At 30.9% G+C, this 21,294-nt stretch overlaps 2 protein-coding genes across 3 annotated transcripts; both read left to right on the top strand.

Annotated features, from left to right (window-relative positions):
• LOC109328124 (transcription factor bHLH30-like) lies at positions 11,856–13,029 on the top strand. Its single transcript, XM_019561427.1, has 2 exons — positions 11,856–12,412; positions 12,505–13,029. The coding sequence occupies exons 1-2, from the start codon at positions 12,146–12,148 to the stop codon at positions 13,027–13,029; spliced, it is 792 nt and encodes a 263-aa protein (XP_019416972.1). The 5' UTR covers positions 11,856–12,145.
• On the top strand, positions 17,364–20,119 carry LOC109338478 (beta carbonic anhydrase 5, chloroplastic-like). Of its 2 annotated transcripts, XM_019575744.1 has the most exons (11): positions 17,364–17,382; positions 17,459–17,529; positions 17,661–17,800; positions 17,907–17,956; positions 18,081–18,233; positions 18,334–18,382; positions 18,568–18,681; positions 18,807–18,860; positions 19,095–19,174; positions 19,278–19,383; positions 19,853–20,119. In XM_019575744.1, the coding sequence occupies exons 2-11, from the start codon at positions 17,511–17,513 to the stop codon at positions 20,054–20,056; spliced, it is 969 nt and encodes a 322-aa protein (XP_019431289.1). In that variant the 5' UTR covers positions 17,364–17,382; positions 17,459–17,510; the 3' UTR covers positions 20,057–20,119. The 2 variants fall into 2 exon arrangements, with proteins under 2 accessions (XP_019431289.1, XP_019431282.1); XM_019575737.1 differs by lacking the exon at positions 17,364–17,382 and having other exon boundaries at positions 17,453–17,529; positions 17,661–17,803.

Raw genomic sequence — 21,294 nt, 5'->3', positions numbered from 1 at the left:
AACAAAAATAAAAAATAGGAAAATAAGTGGTGCTTTTTATCCACAATTTACAAAAATTAACAAGTACAAAGGCACTTAAATTGGATTCAACACTCATTCCAAATAAGATAATTGAAGGTATTATAATGAGCACTTAAGATATTCTAAGAATGTAAAAAGATAAGATCAATGACGTCTTGAAAATGGAACTGCAAATTCTCAAAAGTAATCATGTTCCTAATATACCAAATAGTTTATATAACTATTAACCAAAGGGACATCTACCTTTTCATATTCTTAGTCTCCATACACGACAAGTGCAAATGAGAAGAAAAGTTTACCTTAGCATTTTTGCCAAGAATTGAGGAAATACCAAAGCAAGAGTAGAGATGTTACCAAACTTGATAAGACTTCGAGCAAGTGAAAAAATAGATGACTTATTGCTTCCTCTTCCTCCCCGTATAGAGCACAACACAATATTTGTTCCTAGAACTCCTCTTTGAGAAAGACATAACTTTGGACTCCACCCAAGAAGATTTTTTACATTAAGCATTTCATCTTTAGTGGTACATTACATTTCCACATATTTTTGAAAATCACGCTCTCACCTCTTCCACCTTCATGAGAAAGCATCTTATATGCATTCCTAACCAAATATCGTCCTCCTTTGTCATGAGTTCAAATCCATCCATCCTTGGCATCATGCGTTGGTATGGATTTCCCAAGGAATTTTATGAGATCCTCATACCCCTCTTGCTCCCAAGTGTCAAACTCTGCCTCCAAGAAAGATTCAATTTCCATACTCCATTTCTCCATTGCCTATGGAACTAACTGAAGAATCTTTATCAAGAGCCACCTGAGACAATCTAGCAAAAGAGTTCTTAAGAAGGTCCCCCTTTCACCCATAAATCTGACCAAAAACTTACACTCTATGGAACCCAACCTCCTATGACAACCAACATCCTACCACCCATTCCCAACACTTACTTTCTTATTACTAAGGTTACCTAGATCCTTCCACCAAGTCGAACCACTCATAAAACACATATGTGTGTATTTGTTTCTTTCGAGTGGCCAATAACTATGACTGGTTACTTTAAAATAAAATTTTACTTTAGCAGCTGAAATCTATAATATATAGAAGTATTTCTCAAATAAAAGGTAATCAACTAATCAAATAAGCTTATTTTATAAAAAATAAACTATTTGCCATATTTCTTACAAAACTATTAGGAACAATAGGGAATAAGATTTGGTACTTATAGACTAAAAGAGAGAGAGATAAAGCTATGACTAATATTCTCCAATGACATTGGTTAATGATGACTAAATAAAATGGAGATGATACATATATTTGGTTCTACAATAAAGGAGATTTTTACGTAATTAGGAATTAATGTTTACCAGACACTACAATACGATGAAGGAAACAATGAAAACGTTATCTTCAAAACACTAAGGTTAAAGTTCATGTGGACAAACATGACATGCCTAGCCTGGAAGATTATCATGAACGATATACCTAGAGAGTCATAAGGTGGTTTAATGGTGATGATAGAGGGCTTAAGGAACAAGATGCAGGAGGTTGTGAGGTCGAGCCTCACAGACAACAAAAAATGGAGTTATAAGATAGTTTGATAGTTAGGGTGAAGGAGTGAGTGAAGGAGATTGAGGGTTCGAGTCTCACCCATTATAAAAATACTAACATACTAACAATTGCCGATAAAAATGATATACCTTTAAAATAAAATTTGCAAAGAAGAGACGATTTGGATCAATCCTAACATTCCAACAACATATCCTATGTATGGCTTTCTGGAACAATCAGTCAATCATGTTTTTTCTCATATCCAAGGACTTTTGATATTTTACAAAAATCATAATCATGGTTCAAACTTAATTTTGTATTTCATAAAGATGTTAAAACCCATTTTCTAAACCATGAGGAAGCGGTTCAAGCATGATAGTCAAAAGCGCGCACCAGAACGTGAGATCGCACGTTTTTACGTATTCCGGTGGCAAAATCGTGCTTGATCCCATAAACGTGTTCAAGAGGAGGTGAAATCGTGAAATCGTCAGGTAGGATCGTGGAATCGGCGCTTCCACCATTCCTAGGTTGCGGAGGTTCAAAGGTTCGGGTTGCAAACCGTTTCTCGACCCGTTTTACAACCCAGTTTGAAAAAACCCTAAATGCCTAATTGAAAAGACCATGCCAGCTTTGAAAGAGGGTAGAAGTGTGGAAGTAAGATTAAAAATACTAAAATCAGACTTACACGACCATTTATAACTCTAGAGTCTAGAAGTTCTCCTTCTTCGTTCCAAGAATTATATAGTGAATGTAACTTCTTCTTCTTTACCTTCTTCTTCTTCTTTTCTTTTTTTATTCTTTATCTCCCTTTCTTTTTCGTCCTTCCTTTCTTTCTCTTCTCTTCTTTCTTTCCCTTCATTCTTTGCTTTCGTTCTCTCTTCTGTTTTTGTTATTTTCTTCAGGTAAATGGTAATTGGTAAGGAGAATTTATGTATATGTTATTTACGTATTTTGTTTTATTTATTAGTTTAGGTAAAATATATGTTATTTATATATATGTTATTTTTGTGTTCGGTGTACTTTATATTATATTTATTGTGTTTACGATAATGTTTCATTTAATGTGAGATATGTGGTTAATTAATGTATTGTTGGTAGTTCTTAGGATTATATAGTTTTTTTGTAAAAATTAAATAACGTTAAGGGCAATATAGGAAATGAAAATTACACCATGAGGGAAGTTATTTCAAGTTTTGACTTTATATATAGTATAGAAGTATAGATATATATGTTAGTTATATTTTTTTATTAATTGTTATTTGTTTATGTTAAATTAACATACATTTTTTTTAATTTTTGCCCACTGACTATTTTCATTGCTAATTTAAGGAAAAAGTGATTTAATATGTTTGGAGAAGATAACTCGAACTAAAGCCCAACTTTTGGAGGCTCAAATAATGCTCTTGAGTCTCAAAGTACTACTTCTAGAGTGCTGCCCATGAATGCAAGTGGAAATAAAAGTGACATAGCATGGAAGCACGAGATTGTAGTTGATGGAACTAGAAAAATATAATGCAAATATTGTCAAAAGGTTGTAACTGGATGGCATATAGATTGAAGCCTCTCCTAGATGGAACTAACAAGGTTGTTGAACCTTGTATTGTTGTGAGTGATGTACTGAAGAAGGAAATGTTATTGATTGTTGCAGGTTTACAACAAAACTTGGTCAACAAGTCCAATTCCTTTTTGAGTGAGGAGGACAACCTAAAGTTTGTGAAAATAGGAAAGAAATTGAAAACTTATTCAGGAGGAAGGGGATTAGACTCGAAGAACACAAGGCTGGGTGGAAGAAAGTTGGGTGTACCATAATGACTGATGAATGGACCGACAAGAAGATGAGGACAATCCTGAATTTCTTAGTGCACAACCTCAAGGAACAATTTTCTTGAAGTCTTTTGATGCATCACACATTGCAAAAACTGCTGATAGGATCTTTAAGATGATAGATGACGTTGTTGAGGAGATTGGGGAGGATAATGTTGTTCAAGTTATGACAGACAATGCATCCAATTATAAAGCTGTTGGAGAGATGTTGATGGAGAAAAGGAAAAAGCTTTATTGGACACCTTTTGCTGCTCATTGTATTGACTTAATGTTGGAGGAGTTTGAGAAGAAAATTCTCATACATGTAGACACAATTTATAAAGGTAGAAAAATTACAACATTCATATATGAAAGGACTTCTCTAGTTTCTCTTTTGCAACAACACACAAAAGAGAGAGATTTAGTGAGATCGGGCCTCACTCGTTTTGTCACTTCATACTTGACTTTGGGTTGCCTTAATGATAATAGAAAAAGCTTAATAAAAATGTTCACATCAGCAGAATGGAAGGCAACCAAATTTTCTAGGACACATGATGGGAGATTGATTGAGGATCTGGTGTTGAATAAAGAATTTTGGAAGAGTATCATTTTTGTTTTGAAGGGTGCATTTCTGTTAACGAAAGTTCTTCGTTTAGTTGATTCGGATGACTATGAGAAGCCACCGATGGGATTAATATATGAAGCAATGGATCAAGCTAAGGAGAAGACACAAAGTGTTTACAATGGTGTTGAAGATAAGTAAGATTCATGTACTATTTGGAAATTAATATTCATTTATTTATATTTGTTTGCTCTTTATTTGCAACTAACATCATCTTTTATGATATTCTTTATAGTTATATGCTTATATGGAAAATCATTGATGATAGATGAGATAGACAGCTTCATAGACTATTACATGTTGCAAGATATTTTCTTAACCCTCAATTACATTATGCTCATGGGTTTACTGTTGATCTTGAAGTTAGAAATGGATTGTTTGATTCCATAGGGAGGATGATGTGTGATATTCAAGATCAATAAAAGATTGTTGTTCAGATGAATTGTTTTACTAATAAACGAGACATTTTTTTGGTAAGAATTTGGCTTTGAACATGGTGAACCGGAAGACTTCAACAGATTGGTGAGAGTTTTTTGGGGATGAAACACCAGAACTTAAAAGGTTTGCTCTGCGTGTACTAAGTTTAACGTGTAGCTCCTCTGGATGTGAGCATAATTGGAATGCTTTTGAAATTGTAAGAATTCGATTGAAATGTATTTTTATTCATTATTTGTTTATGTCCACACAAATGTGAGCATAACTATATTTTATTAACTATTTGTTTAAGTCCACATCAAAAGAAGAAATAAATTAATGCAAAAAACTATGAATGATGTTGTTTTTATTATGGCAAACTCAAAATTATTCAAAAAGAAGCAAGCTAGGAAGGGTGTCGAGCTGACTATTGATGACATCACATCTGAAGATGAGTGGATCGTGGAGCACAATAATGATGATGAGGATGTACCAGAAGGTGATGTTGATGATTTGATGAGAGAAATCCTTGGAGAAGATATTGGGGAAGATATAGACGATGTTGAAGAAAATGAGGATGAATCCCCTTTGGAAGATGATTATATATAATTTGATATGAACGATTTGTTAAATTAGATTTAGTTGCATTAAAAATTATGTTTTGATATTAATTTGGATTTGGACTAATGTTTTTAGCAAATTTATGCTTTGAAATTATGTTTTTATCAAATGTATGCTTTGAGATTGGATTTGGAATTATGTTTCTAGCAAACAACGTTTGAATTTGGATTTATGTCTACTATTTTATATAAATATGAATTTATTTTCATACATTTCTATTAGTAGGTAAGATCTTATGAGTCGTGTTACGATCCTACATTTACGATCTTTGACCCCCTCCCGATCCTAAGTAGAATCTTAATTTTAATTAGCTTGTGTTCAAGTGGTTAAAAAGAAGAAGCACAAAATTTGGATCTTTATTTGGTTTACAATCATCTAGACTATCTAACAGCTTAGGAACGTAACAAGATTGTTTTTTGAGAATATAAGTTTTCATATGGAAGAAACAATGAAGCTAATCTATCTAAATTCTTGGAGCATTCTAAAAGCACCCTATCCAACTTTTAATAATTATTTTTATGCAGAATAAGTATTAAACCCTTTATTTTGTATTACTTTTTGTTAACATCTCTTTAGACTTGAGTGGATTGGAGTAAAACATTTATCCATATCCTCCTTACTTTTTTTAATAAGTTAGATGGAGTAAACCAGTTATAATATTTTCATTATAATAAATTTCATTTTTGTGAGGAACATTGACTCAGTATTATTATTTCTCTAATGAAATAGCATGATTAAATCAGTGCAGTACAGAAGGTAGAATTGGTGAGAGTCCTTTGTCTCACTGCTGCTGCTCTACCAGGCAATGTCACCATTCCACAAACACCTATCAAGACATATTTAGGGATAGAGCACCTTTCATTTTGTTTTCTTTATAATGAGAATGGACTATTCAATTTGTGTAGAGCATACGTTGCATTTTAACCATCTTAATCCAATTAAGACAAACATAAAGGTAATGATATATCAACTTCCAAAATGTATTTTAAAGTGTTACTTTGTATCACATGACATCACTTCTTATGGGATTAGGAGGATTTGTAGATTAATTTTAAAAGAAAATAAATTATTGATCTTTTCTAATAAAAGTAATGTGCATAGAGACACAGGTAACCCATGATTATTACACTAATTATTATTATTTTTATAACCAAAAGAACTTGGATTATTACACTTTAATAATTGCAACCTACACCTCTTCCTTCAGAGCAGTGTTCTTCCATGTTCTTGCTTTAAAATGTACTCCATATATTTTCCCTTCTCTTTTTAGTTCTATTACTCGACGTTATTATATTGTTGCAAAAATCATGCAAACCAATGATGTTATTATTTTTCTTTTTTTCCCATTTCTCTTATTCACTTTTGCTCTTTCCCTAGTGAAACATGACATGATAGGGGAACATAGGGTAGAGTTGGAGTATTCACATAGCGACAATGGGGTTATAACCATGCAGCTTTTTAGGACAAGTATAAAGACAATCCGTATGGTCTGTTACTGTGACAAATTCCTTTGCCCTTAACACTCCAACCCATTGTGCTGTATCAGTACCCTTTTGTCTCACCTTTTTACCCTTTCTTTTCTTTTTCTTCCCACGTTTTTCTTTATGAAATTTTGAGACCTGAATAAATATATTGGAATTTGGTAGGAAAAACTTTGGGGTCAGTACGGTATAAAGAAAGGTACTTATGAAGCATGTTACCAAGAAGGATAAGGGCTACCCTATATGCATGTATATATCCTTTTAACATTAAGTCTAAGATTATAAACTGCAAAGATTACATTCCATTAAGATTATAATTTATTTATATTTAGGTATTTTAATTGAAAACTGAATATAAACTAATATGTTTTGTTTGCGTAAAATAGAAAATTTGTTTTTACCTAATAAATTACAGAAAATGGTTTTAGGTTATTTATTTATATTATGAAGGTAAAAAGGAGAAGAGAGATAAATTTATGATGAAATAAAATGAAAAGTAAAAAAATTAAAAAAATAAGTTAACAAAAAATAAATCAATCCGTGATTTTGGACCTTCTACTTTTGCCTTATTGATTCAAAAACAATTGAGTTTATAATTTCATTTGATTGCGAAACATACATAGTTTATATTTTCAGCTTATTTTTCAAAAAATAAGCATAATCTAAATAAATTAATCTATCACAAACATGAGCTTAGTTTTAAGATAAAAATGTCATTATAAATATAAACAGAATGATATAATAGTTATTACATCTTTTTTTTTTGCTTTTTTTCCAGCATATCTTTATCACGAGAGAGGAGTTTGGCTAAAAAATATATGATTTGTGAAATTAGTTTCTATAAAATATATATACCTTACTCGGAAAATAAAAAAAATAAAAAAATTGAGCATTATGATTCTCTTTATTTATTTATTAAAGAGGTAGGTGTTCATATGAATTGAAGAAATTAAACTAGTTTTACATATAATGTACTTCATTTGTATGTGATACAAAATACAAATGGAGTGAAGAGCGTTTGACTAAATCAAAAGGAAGAGTAAAAGAAAAATGAATTGATTACCAATTAAACTAAAGATAATTTATGTACTTGACAATGTAGTCACAAAAGACAAATAAAACTTGTACCTTGAACCAAACTAAATAATAGAAGATATTTTATTACTTAAAATATGAACCTCCTACTTTTTTTATCTTATCTAATTGTCCTACGAATAAAGTGTTGGTCTAATGGTGTAAGGTTTCATTCGATCCTCAAAGTTGAAGGTTCAATTATTGTGAGCGAAACTTGTTGGGAAGGACAATCACGAACCTGAAAAAAATTAATTTCTTACCCAACAAGGTGAAAGGATACATTTGGTAGTACAAAAAATATCTACATTAACCTTAATAGAAAACTAATCATTTCCACGTAATAAATATTGGAATAATTAATTCAAATTGATGTTAATCATAAAATAGTTTAGGGATATTTTTTGAAATGGTAACAAAGAGGCAAGTTTAAGTGAGCCAAACACAAGTCGTTTATAAACAAACCAATATCAAGCTTTAAATTTAGCTCGTTTAATTAAACAAGTTAAATTCGAGCCACCAATTTCTCCATAAGACAAGCTTTAACTGTAAATATTTTTTTTAATAAGTTTTAACTTTAAATATTTGGTTTGATTGGGTTTACCCCTACCATTGGCTTAAATATGTCTTTGCCTTTTTGTTTATTATTACTGAGGAACAATAGGTGGGGGCTCACCTGAAAGCTGAATGAGCATTGCATTAAGGTTTTAGGTCTAATTAATTCACATCAGACATTAAGGGCAGATCGAATAGAAGAGTGAGGCATTATGGACATGTCAAAATCATAGTATGAACCCAACTATATATGAATATTAGTTGGAGAAAAAATAGTTCCATACAATAAAATTGAAATATCATTTGATTAAGTGGTGTTTTTGTGCAGTATAATAAAGATGACAATTGTATCTCAGGCATGTTATCACTTTTAAAATAATGTAAACAAAGATATAAGAATATATATTATCAAATATGTTATTAAAAATATACAGATAATAAAACTTGAGAAAATAATAAAATAAAGCAATTTATTTTAATTATATAGCAAATATTATTATTGTAAAAAGCATTCTTGACTTAAAATCAATAAATTATTCAAAATCAACTACTGAGCATGGTTATAAACTCCTACCCTAGCGGATCATTAATTTCTATATCAGTATAGTATAATAATTATATTGATTTGTAATTATATTAATCAAAACTATCCAAGGTCAGTCACCCAACTAGTTGTCATTTAAACTTTACGAGTTACATCGATTAATCTTCATTTAAAATTACAAGTTTACATGAAAATAACTTCATTCTTACGGAAACAATATTGCGGAGAATCAAACACATAATCATTATATTTGTTTATACTTCTAAAAACATGATATACCACCGATTCACACATTTTGTTTTAATTAATATTTAAATAAAATTATTTATCATATTTTTTATTAGTATAATATATTTAAATAAAATGTAATTAGGAGAAAGGATAGTAGTTTTATATACAAAAAAAACTTTAGATGTTAATAAAAAGAAGAGAATTATATGATATCTTAACAGAATCGGTTTAATGATGGATAGAATATTAATAATAGAATTATGAGCAATTGATAGAGCATGAAATAATTTGTTTAGCACTTAGCATGCATGCATTGACATGTGCAGTACAATGTGGCTTATGCGGTGTGGTGGGTGATACCATCTGAAGTCTCATCTGCTCTTGCTGCAGCCGGAACACTGACACTCGATGTTGATCTTTCCTTCTTTCATTCTTACCTTTGTGGGGGTCCACCCGACATATCACATGCATTATTCTCATTTTTATTTATTTACTGTTTACAAAAGTAAACCTACACTGCCACACTACAAGGAATATGCATGGTAATTAAACCAATAGGATGAGGATGAAAAGAATATGTCAGCAAATAATTGTGTGAGTGATCATTTACAATAATGTTATATATTGAATATGCTTTATTCTACTACTTCTAACGTGATGCAATTCCTTGAAAATCCATTATTGCAAGTTTTGCGTATGTTAGTATGAAAAGTGGCTAAATCTAAACCCTTAGTCAAATATGTTTTGTGTACGTACTGCATTTTATCATGTTCATTCTTTGTGGTTGAAGTAACAACACTCTTGCTACACCCTTTAATAATTTTTTCTCACAAAAAAAGAAACATAAATACAACAATTTGGATGATGGCTCATATAAGATAATCAACATGTAGATTATATGGAACGTGGGTTCCATATTCATTATTTAAATGAAATTAAGCAATCCCGGATAGTCGAATGAAAATCACATATCCTATTTTTTGTGTCTCAATGATGTCTCAATTCAAAAAGAAAAATTATAAAAACAAATAATAATTTTTTTATATTACTTGATGGAATGTGATTAACTTTGGATAAGGAGATAAAAAATTTTGAGATATATAATCCTATTGGGAATGTACACCATGTAATGAAATAAATTCAAGCAGATGCGTTGCATATTCATGCATGCATGTGAGACCGTAAGTAACTACTTCCATTTTCTTGGTGTTTTACTTTTACCCTTTCATTAGAAGTAAAAAGTAACAAGCTAACTATATAAGTGATTCTCTTAGCTAGAACCAAATCACATGAGATATTGTTGAAAGGTAATTTTGGTTTAGGAGGTCCATGGGTTTGGGAGATAAAAATGTGATATGAATAAGACCATTCAATTCACAATTGGAACAAAAGGGGTTGTTTGAAAGCGATACATAGCTAGAGTGCATATACTCTATACAGAGAAACTGAACCATGGGACCAAAAGAAGTTGTCGGGTAAACACAACATATCACTCACTACATGTCTAGTTTTGATTCCATCTCCTATAAAGTTGTCGGCGCTGGCTGCAGAACTGAGTCTCTAATGAGTAATAGTGCTTTTGCACCCTTTGAAAAATGATTATTGCATCCCTCATTTTTCCTTTTTGCACCAAACATCACCCATTATTTGTTTCTCTCAAAGCTTGTGAACTTCGAATTTGTATTCATTACCTCTCACTATCCCATTCTTACTCAGATTCACTGAGATTGGTAATGATATTATTGAGTGCTTCTACTTCTTATCCATTTTTGCCTTCTCATCCATTTCCCAATTCTTTAATAAAATCATTGGGGATTCTTCATTTCTTGGTAATATACAATAAAGATTTCTATTATTTATTCTTCAACTTTGAACATTGTATTTAATGTTATGAAAATTTATTTTTTGTTTATTATTTTTTCAATATTATGAACATATATAGAAGAATTACGCATTAAGTGATTTAGATATATATGTGTGAAGAAGATCGATAAAAATTCTAATAAAAAGTAGATTAAATGAGGGTTAGTACAATTTCTAATTGAAATGAGATGCAAAAAACCACATGTGAAATAATTAGAAAAGATTTAGAAATCAATATTTGTTAATAAAATGCCTATAAAAAATATTTATCAATAAAAATAATTTATGATAAATATTATATTATTTATTCGATCTACATAATCAACTTTACTTAATAGAATAAAGATTTGATTGTTGTTCTATATACAAAAAAATAATATTCCTATAGTAAGTTTATTTGAACAACCCATAAGCAAACAATGAAAACAAAAAATATATAAGTAAATGTGTGTTAGCATGTCAATGTACAACAATTATGCGTAACATAAAGTACAAATAATGTAACTTTTTATATACATGAAAAAAATCAACATATACTAAGAGTCCCTAAGACCATCTCATCACTATTATGTTTACAATAATATTATGAGTACAATATCCAACATTCACATCAAATATTGACACTTTATTTAGAGAAAGAAAAAACTCAATTTTCATACAATCCTTTCTTGCTGGAATGCTTAAATATTTGATATCAAATTTAAGTGTGCCTATAGTATAATATAACATAACATTGCTCCTAAAATTAACCCCTAGCCTCAATAAAAGGACAGTCAATTTAATTCCAAAAGATTAAACATAGATTAAAAAAATTACTACAACATTTGATGGTTTATTGTCAGCAAATAAAAGTACAAATTAATAATGAGATGTGTATTTGTCATTCCTCATCAACTCTCTGTCTCCCCCTCTCTTTGTAGACACATGTACATGTATTACTTACATTTCCTAAAAAATCATATTTTAATCTAATTATATTATACCAAATAATTTTAAATTTTTTTTTTTGTAATAAATTTTTAAATAAATATCATTTTTTAATTAAATTAATACACAAAAAAGATACGTACGTTTAACATATGATCTCTATATGTTGCATCTCTCATCCTTCCCATTTAAACACTTCAAAGTTCAAAGTTTGCTCCTTCATATTCATAGACACTCTCTTGAAACCTATATCACTATCTCTTCTTTGTTTTTTTTTCATACACTACGTACTCTCTTCTTCTACCTATAAAGCTTCTCCATACAACGAACACCGTATGCCTAAACCACCACAACACAAACACACACTAAACCATATACACACATATATCTAATATCACTTCATCACATTCAAAGTTTCCATTTTTAATTTCTACTTAACAACAAAGATGCTTCCTCCTATTGGGAAATTCTATGGGTTAGAAAAGTGGGTAGAAGATGATAATGATGAATCATCAGGAGTAGGAGAAGGGTATGTTAATCCAGAACCATCTCGTTCGTTGATCAAAGCAATAGAAATGAACGATAGGAGATCAAAATCTGAAAGGAAATCAACGGAAGCATGCAGGAGTCACAGGGATGCTGAGAGGAGACGCAGGCAGAGAATCAATGACCACCTCACCACCTTACGTTCTCTTCTTCCTAACACCGTCAAGGTCATTTCTTAATTCCCATTATAACCTTCCCCTTGTTCACCTTCTTTCTCATAATTCAAGGGCATCATTGTAAATTGTAATTGTTATTACAGTCTGATAAGGCGTCGTTATTAGCGGAAGTGGTTCAGTACGTGAAGCGGTTGAGGAAACAGGCTGATGACGTGGCACTCAGTGAACCCGGTTCGGTTTGTTCCGGTTCGGTTTTTCCTGGAGTGTACGATGAGGCGAGGGTGAGTTATTGCGACGGGGAACCAAACCGGATGAAGGTAACAATGTGTTGCGAGGACCGACCCGGTTTGAACCGGGATTTGACTCAGGCGATTCGGTCGGTTCGGGCGAAGACGGTTCATGCGGAGATGATGACGATTGGGGGCCGGACCAAGAATGTTGTGGTGATTCAATGGGAAGCGCAGGAGGAGAATGAGGTTGGGGCTTTAGAACGGGCTTTAAAAGCGGTGATAGAGAATCGGGCTTTGGTGGAACCTTTGATGGGCCGAGTTGTGGTGGGTCAAAAACGGACTCGAGATAGTTATGGTTGGCCTCTGGAGGTTGACTATGCCTTCTTATTGGGGACCACCCATAACTCGGGTGAGGATATCTCAACTCAATACAAATAACAAGATTTATTGTCCAAATCATATCTCATATCAATGACTAAAAATAAAATAATTAATATCATAAGCACATCCATAACTACTATGTGTTCATCCTTGATGTCAATTTCTCCAATTAGAATATATATGACAATAGTACTTACCACTTTTTATGCACTTGTTTACGAAGGAAGACTATGCTCTCTCACCTTATGTCGATAAAATATTTATTGTTATATAACATGAATAATCACATGCATTTTTATATAGATGACTTTGGTCTTGATGTTCTTATTTAATCTTCAAAGTTATTTTTAGGTTTACATTCTTATATAAAGATACAAATATACTATTTCATGTTTATCATTTTCGTCATGGATCTGTGTTAATTAAACTTGTTATAGACAAATTTCAATAAAAAAATTTGTCATGGTCAACATTTAGGAATGGTTATGAAGCAAGTTTTACTCTTCGTAGGTAATGGTAATAATTAACAATAATTAAGTTTGTCTTTAATAGATAAACCAAGTCAAAGCTGTTATGCTCCAACAAACAGCATAAATAAATTAGGCTAGTCAAGGTTGATATGCTACAACAACAACATAGATAAACTAGATAAATCCCTCTTGAATTCTGGTTGTATTTTCTCCTAGTTTGTAGGCTTTGGTTACAATTTCAAACCTTCTCTTATAATCTATTTAATCTGCTGTACACTCATAAAGCAATCAGTAGAAAATACAAACTCTTCAATCTTTTCCTTTTAATCCGACAACAACTTGACAAAAATGTATAATTGAACCTTGGGGACCATTTCATATAGATGAGTAGATGTTAACTTAGTTTACAAGAGCATGCTAATAACTTTCATTGAGTATGTTTTGTAGTTTCTCTTCTACTAACTGTAAATTATCTCAGAATGTCACTATATTATAATTAAGATATTTTAGAGCATTGTCTTAAAATTATTTGATGATCATATGTAAGGTAGTTAAAATTGAGAGAGGAGTAAAATATTGTATACGTAAGATTTATTAACACCACCGATTCGATCCTACTTATCAACTAGCAAGTTACTATACATGGGGCGGTATTTTTTTTGTCACATGGTTAAGAATACACATTAAATGTGTATTTACATGATTAATAACACATATTACTCGTATATTTGCATAGTTAAAAACATACATTCGTATTGTTAAGAACAAACATGTGATATGTACATTGTAATGGTTAAAAACATGTATTCACATTGCTAAGAACACACGTGTTACTCATGCATTCGAATAGTTAATAAACACATATTACATGTACACTCGCATTGTTAAGAACACACATTACTCGTATTACCAATGCAAGTATAATTTTATAAAATGATTACACTATTAAATGTTATTATTAAATAATATATTGAGTAAAGAACAACAAGTAGGGATATACTTTAATCTTGTATGGGTTGATGTACATTAAGAAAATGTATTATTTTATGAGAGAAAATTTTCCCTGAGATTATGACATGTATCATAAGATAACTTGGCAAAACCTTTTTCTATTATTATATAATATATAAATATATATGCAAAAAAAAATTCGCAAATATATATTACTGGAGACTAAGATTTTAACGATATAAATAGCATCATGCATAGAGAATTTAAAAAATTTCTCTTGTTTCAGCTATATCTTTCAGTATAGTTAATAGAGTAAATTTAGTTTAGAGATTATATATTGTTATATTAAACAAAAAGATTAGAGACTTATAAAGACACATGCCTCATTGAATAAATTGGTAGAGATAGATGAGTATGGGATCATTCTCTTAAACAATTTGATCAAAACTTAATAGAGACATTAAAAAAAAGGAGATCTAAATCGATAGAGAATAAATTAGAGAATAAAGGAAAAAAGAGTACCACATGTGTTTAGGGTTTTAACCAACCTAGGTTAAAGACCCAAATGTGGGAAGATGGAATCTACAAGTTTGTCAATTACATGAATTCTATGTTCCAACAAGACGATTTCATATGATTCTACAGTCATAAACATGTTGAGATTGAGCACGACTAACTCTTCAAGATTGTAAAATCATACAATCCCATGAAGAGGATTACTATTTTAGCTACCATGATGGTATAAAGTTTTATAAGCCTACTATTGTTATCGTATTCTTTATCTTTATCCCTCTTATTCGAAGCTTTTGTAGACCACCATTATTGTTTCAACCGCAATGTTTATTGACCACAACTATATATTGAACCATCACCACCAAATCACCATTATACCATAGCGACAATGTAAATTTCTAGCCTAAATACCAAATGTTCATAAACCAGTACAAAATTTTCAAATATCAACAAGTAGTGAAATGAAAAAACAACTTACAGCACCATTGAAGATTAGTGAGGAAAAATATGGAGCATTGTTTTTTATTTGCCATAATCTCTAACCATAGTTATTATTCAACCTGCCTTCTACATGGCTCAAGCAATCTATGCTAATGACCATTTTTTCCACTAGCGCTAGACGTACTTCTCACATGAGGGCACCTATAAGTTAGATTATGAATATAAGATAAGGTTATAAGAGACTCATTGGTCATGTTTATTTATAGAAGTGGGATAATAATGAGTATTTCCTTGAAAGCATGGTGGCCATCATGAGTGGTGGTGCCATCTTGGTCACATGGAATCAAATTCTTCAATCATTGCCTTATTCACATCAGGCCTAATCAGCTATAGTTTTGCCCCTACTAGAGTACGTTAATGCATTTGATGCACCATGAAGGATATGACAAATAGAACAAAATACAAAGGATAAATGACTTATTATTGGGAAAAGGTGAAATGTATTATAATACTTTGTGTTAAAGGCACATTTAGTCATCCTAAAAGAATAGGAGTTATAATGGAATATACAATGCAATACAAACTATATTATCATTATTTGATATTTTCTTGTATTAGGTTAGCACCCCTTGTACTTCTTTTAATACATTTTGCTTAGCAAAAAAACTATATGATCATTATGCTTCAACCAAGTTATTATATTCCACTTCTTAGAAAGATGTGTTCAATCCCCTCTTTTGAGTTAGACTCCTCTCCATTAATGGAGAGGTAAATTAGGGAGAAATACACTAAGAATTCAATAGACAATGACATTTATGACCTTTACTTTTTATTGAAATTACAATTTTGGCCTTAAAAATACAATTATTGAAATTACAATTAGGGAAGAATTAACTTTGTTTGTTGACTCCCTTATTCTTTTGTAAATCAAATATGGAGCCTAACCAACCTTCTTTACATAAAGATGATGGGCATAAGGTTTGAAGACACCTTCTTTTACTGGTGGGCCTAGTCCATTTCAGGCCCACTATTCTAGTTCAAATTAATGACTAATCTATTCTTCATTTTATTTATGAATTTATAAAGTTGGGTATGATGTAGTTGACCTAAGAGCTCTTCAAGGGTATCCATGCCCATGGATTAGGAACATAAATCTGTTATCACATATCATGTCAATGATAATAAAGTAAAAACAACGATAATAATAAATATTTGAAAAAAATTAATTAATGTTATGTTTTTAATTTTTTATTAATGCAAGACATGATTTAAAATATGATTGAGACAACAAATAAGAATTAATACATTTTCATTTCATTAAAGCAACCAAAGATAGAGGACACAAGTTGGATTACCCCAAAATATACTGACATACGCCTCCCAGTTGAAGCTGTCAAACAATCTTTTAAAAAAAATAACAACTGTTATGATAAAAAAACTTAATCACACTGTAATTCATTATAAAGAAAATAATTATATAACAATTCATTATTAAAGAAACATAAAAAATGTCAGCGTCCATAATGCTTAAGAATATGATGGACAGTACATGATAAAACTCTTTAATAAAGAAGCAGATAGCATTGCCAACAGCGAAAGTGACTCAAGACAATTAAAGATATTGTTGATTTTTGGCTACAACTGCAAAGGAGTCCCACAAAATGGGATATTTACATGCCAAGTGTAACAATTGGATAAGCCTGTATAATTGAGTGTCTTCTTTGCCATCCTTCAACAACCACAAGAATCTTGTTATCTCACCACATAAACTATAAAAAATAGAAAAAGGTGTCCAGTACACGAGATTTTTCATTCCATATCTAATACGGGTTGAGAAAGTAGATATATATAGTCTTACTCACAATTGAATAGACTGTTTTCAAGATTTAAAACAAGAATTAAGTTACTGGGCAAATAACTTTATTATAAAGCACCTTATAAATTATACACTTCCAATAGTTTAGTTTAATGATGGATAAAGATAAGAAAAAATATGGCATGCAAGTTTTGTCCTTTTTTGTATTTGTGAGTTCTATTATTATACATCAACACATTATTTCAGTTATAAAAAGCCACTTGTGTCCAACTAAAGTGTCAACATGCTTATGTTCAAAAAAGCATCACTAGCACTTTATAATCTGCAATTGTAATAGAAGGGAAGAGATGGTGTGGCCAATTATTGGTGAGTAGCACAATAATATTTCTAAACCTTATAGTATACTCTTCAATTCTCCTATAAGTGTTGTTGTTTTATTTTAATATAGTTAAATCAATGATAATGATGTAATGTTTTTACTTGCTGATGCATCATAGGGTACAGAATGTGTTCACTTCTCAGATCAAAGGTACAGTCTATGGGATCATTCATCCATAGGGAACCTGTGTGGTGTTTACCCTTTTCTGGTCTAACTAGCACCTCTGTTGTTTCCTCTAGGACAAGGCCTTTGACAAAAGTTGTGAGTTGTTCAATGTTGTTCTTAATCATTCTTCATAATTGTTTGGTTCTGGATCCTATGTTGCTTTTTTGTTTGATTTTCTTTTGTACTCCTGTGTTTTTAGATGAGTTGGACCAAACCCTATTGTGGCCATGCAGCTACATCTTCATTCAAGTAAGTTGAATTTTGTGATAACAACCAACAAGGAATGAAGTTTATATGTAACTTTTGTTGAATTTTTTAGGTGAATTGTGCGACATAAATCTCTTTGTCTCAAATCTTGTTCCATGTGTTGTAGGGAGCAACAACCAGAGGATTCAAGTAATTGTCACAGACTCAGTCCAGAAAACAAAGACCTTGATGTAGGGAATATGGCTGAAACTGATGGCAATCAAGACTTGTTTGATTTGATGAAAAAGAGGTTTTTGAGTTTCAAGAAGCACGCATATATGTAAGCATTTGGCTAGCACATTTTTTGAAGTTTCAGCTGTGCAAAAATTAGTTCCTTTTTGTTGGTCTAGTATTTAATATGCTATATTTCTTTTAGACAGAAAAGAGTTGGAACATTTTCAAGCCCTTGCTGAAGCTCAGTCCCCAAAGGTGATGAAAAACATATTACAGTGTCTATCTAATTTATTTGTTAAAAGAACTTTTCCATTTTTTACATAAATAATATCAAGCACATGGAATTTTAGCTTAATTTCTTTGGTTCCTGTAAGGTGTATTGTTCTATGTTGTTGTAATTGAACTCAAAAATTGGTCTTAACTGATAAATCCAAGTACAGTTTCTGGTAATTGCTTGTGCAGACTCTAGGGTATGCCCTTCTAACATATTAGGATTCCAACCCGGAGACGCCTTTATGATACGAAACATTGCGAATCTTATACCTGCCATGAAGGTATTTTTATAATTGCCTCTGATTAATGAACATTATTTTTTTGTTGAAAGGCTAATTAATGAACATTTAAGTAATTATTATTGTTATATCTGTCTCATCATTTTTTTCCTTGTGTTGGAGGGCAGAATGGACCATCAGAGTGTAATGCTGCTCTTGAGTTTGCAGTAACTACTCTTCAGGTATGTACTTATTTATAAAGCTTTTGTGTTATAAGCATTATACACAGATCAAAACTATAGAACTGAATGGAGAAATATATTTGTTTCAAAGTAAGTACCTAAGTAAAAGCATAAGCAAAAAAAAATCAGAGTTATGGAAATGACATTGCATATTTATGTCTGTAGTTGTGTGCATAATTGAAAAATATTTGTGTGTGTATATGTATAATTGAAAGAAGTTCCTGAAATTTTTAGGTTGAGAATATATTTGTCATTGGTCATAGTAGATGTGCTGGAATTGAAACTCTGATGAATATGCAAGATGTACAATCAAGGTATATCTTTGAAATTACAACAGCTGAAAATATTATATTTTTTGCATAAAATTTGTTGTTATACTATGGTTCTAGTTCTCATAAGAGTTCATTCTTTAACCAGAAACTTCATACACAAGTGGGTTGCCAATGGGGAAGTTGCTAAATTGAGGACAAAAGCTGCCACAGCTCATCTTAGCTTTGATCAGCAATGCAGATTCTGTGAGAAGGTATCATTCATATTTCATTATACATTCTCCCAAATCATTACAGTTGCCCTTTTTGGAATCTTACCCCATACTAGAGAGTCGAGTATTGGATGAAGATACTTACATGTGACACAAATGATTTTTAAACGATCCTGATTTTAATTATTTTTTAATAAGATAATATTGAAAATCACAAAATTCTTTCCCCCCTTATATTCTAGTAGACGATCCAGTATTGGAGAGGATCCCAACTATCAATTCATAATCACTTCACTCGGGTACATGTACTTGATTTGTAGTACATTACCAATCAAATACATGATATGATATGATATGCCTAGGATATACTTCGATATATTTCATTATGTTTTATTTTGTTTTGTTAACACTTAATCAAACATACTTAAAATAGTTCTGTTCCATGTAAATTATGGTAAACTCATAATTTTTAAGGCTATTGATTAAGTGATGTTTATTCAATTTGATACAGGAATCTATTAACCAGTCACTAGTGAACATGCTCAGTTATCCTTGGATAGAAGATAGAGTGAGAAGAGAGTTGCTTTCTCTTCATGGAGGATACTATAATTTTAAGAATTGCTCATTTGAGAAATGGACCCTTGATTTTAAAGAATGCAATGTTACAGAAGAAGGAAGAAGTTATGCAGTTAAAGAACAAGAATTCTGGGGCTGAATCTGCTGCTTTATTTTATCACAGTGGAGAAAGGAAATCTTTTGTAAACACTTCTATGTAACATTTCATTTGTCATGATTGAGAAACAATTAATGATAAAGATAATAAGCTATTTGTTTATGACAAAAATAATGAGATAAACAATGATATAAATTCTTTGTTCGGAAGCTATAATTCATCCCATATAAATTCATATTAAATGCTAATATCTTCCTGTAAATGATAATCACATTCTTGTCTTCCCACTTGAACTAAAACAATTATGAATTATCATATCATAACAATTAAGTTCGAAGACATTGTCTAATTGTGTAAGGTGTCATTGGATCTCTAAGGTCGAAGATTTGATTCCTAGGAGTGGCAACACTTGTTCGAATGAGCAGCTACGAACCTCAAGAGAGACTAGTTTTTTACCCAAAAAGCTAAAAGAATACTTATAGTAATACTAAAAAATTAATTAAGCATGGTGATAGGCTAAATGAGCTATATAATAAAAGGCTCATTATTACCTAAATGGATTGCACATTATATCAAGTAGAACCTTCTATTTTGATTTCCGTTTTAAGAAATTATCTTTTAATCAAAATGTTGTCAAGTGTAGGGCTATTATCATAATTAAAATTTACTTATTATATTTAAGTTGAATGACTTTCCTTTGATAATATATGAAAAATATCTAGAGCATTGCTAAATCTCTCTTTTTCTCTCTGATTTTCAGAATTATTAATACTTATCGGTAGAAACCTTCTACCACATGGTTACGCTTAAACCAAAATAAAACTCATTTATCTTCTGATTTAAGACTAATGGCATTTGATCAACCACACTCTTCTCCATTAGACAATCGAATATTTGATTACAAGTGTAAGAGGAAATGAAATTTATAATTTATTTTAATAAAAAATAAATTAAAATTACGATTGTTAAATTTTTATTTTCCCTTATCTCACCACGGTAATAGACTCAACTGATACAAATTCTATTTATGACATGGCCATTCTCTCTTACCGATTAACTCCACTTTTGGCTTTGCATTGGAATCTAATTGATTAAAATGGTAAAAGCAACAAACATCAAAAGCTGAAAGTTAACCTGTTAGTTAATTTACAAATAATTTAATATTGTATTGAGGCACTATTAGAATTTAGAATAGTTGAATTTTTTAAATAATGACTGATGATCAAAATTTAATGATTCTGCATACTTGATAGTAGGAACTTTTTTTATTACATAACATT

Source organism: Lupinus angustifolius, chromosome LG02 (genome assembly GCF_001865875.1).
Source record: "Lupinus angustifolius cultivar Tanjil chromosome LG02, LupAngTanjil_v1.0, whole genome shotgun sequence".
NCBI lineage: Eukaryota > Viridiplantae > Streptophyta > Magnoliopsida > Fabales > Fabaceae > Lupinus > Lupinus angustifolius.
Note: the sequence above shows the minus strand (reverse complement) of the source record. Positions and strands in the feature narration are given on the sequence as shown.

Coding starts and splice junctions, on each gene's coding strand:
- LOC109328124 (XM_019561427.1), top strand. CDS start 12,146: ATGCTTCCTCCTATTGGGAAATTCTATGGGTTAGAAAAGTGGGTAGAA. Junction 12,413..12,504: donor TTCTTCCTAACACCGTCAAG/GTCATTTCTTAA, acceptor TTGTTATTACAG/TCTGATAAGGCGTCGTTATT.
- LOC109338478 (XM_019575737.1), top strand. Junction 18,861..19,094: donor TTGCAGTAACTACTCTTCAG/GTATGTACTTAT, acceptor TGAAATTTTTAG/GTTGAGAATATATTTGTCAT. Junction 19,175..19,277: donor ATGCAAGATGTACAATCAAG/GTATATCTTTGA, acceptor TTCTTTAACCAG/AAACTTCATACACAAGTGGG.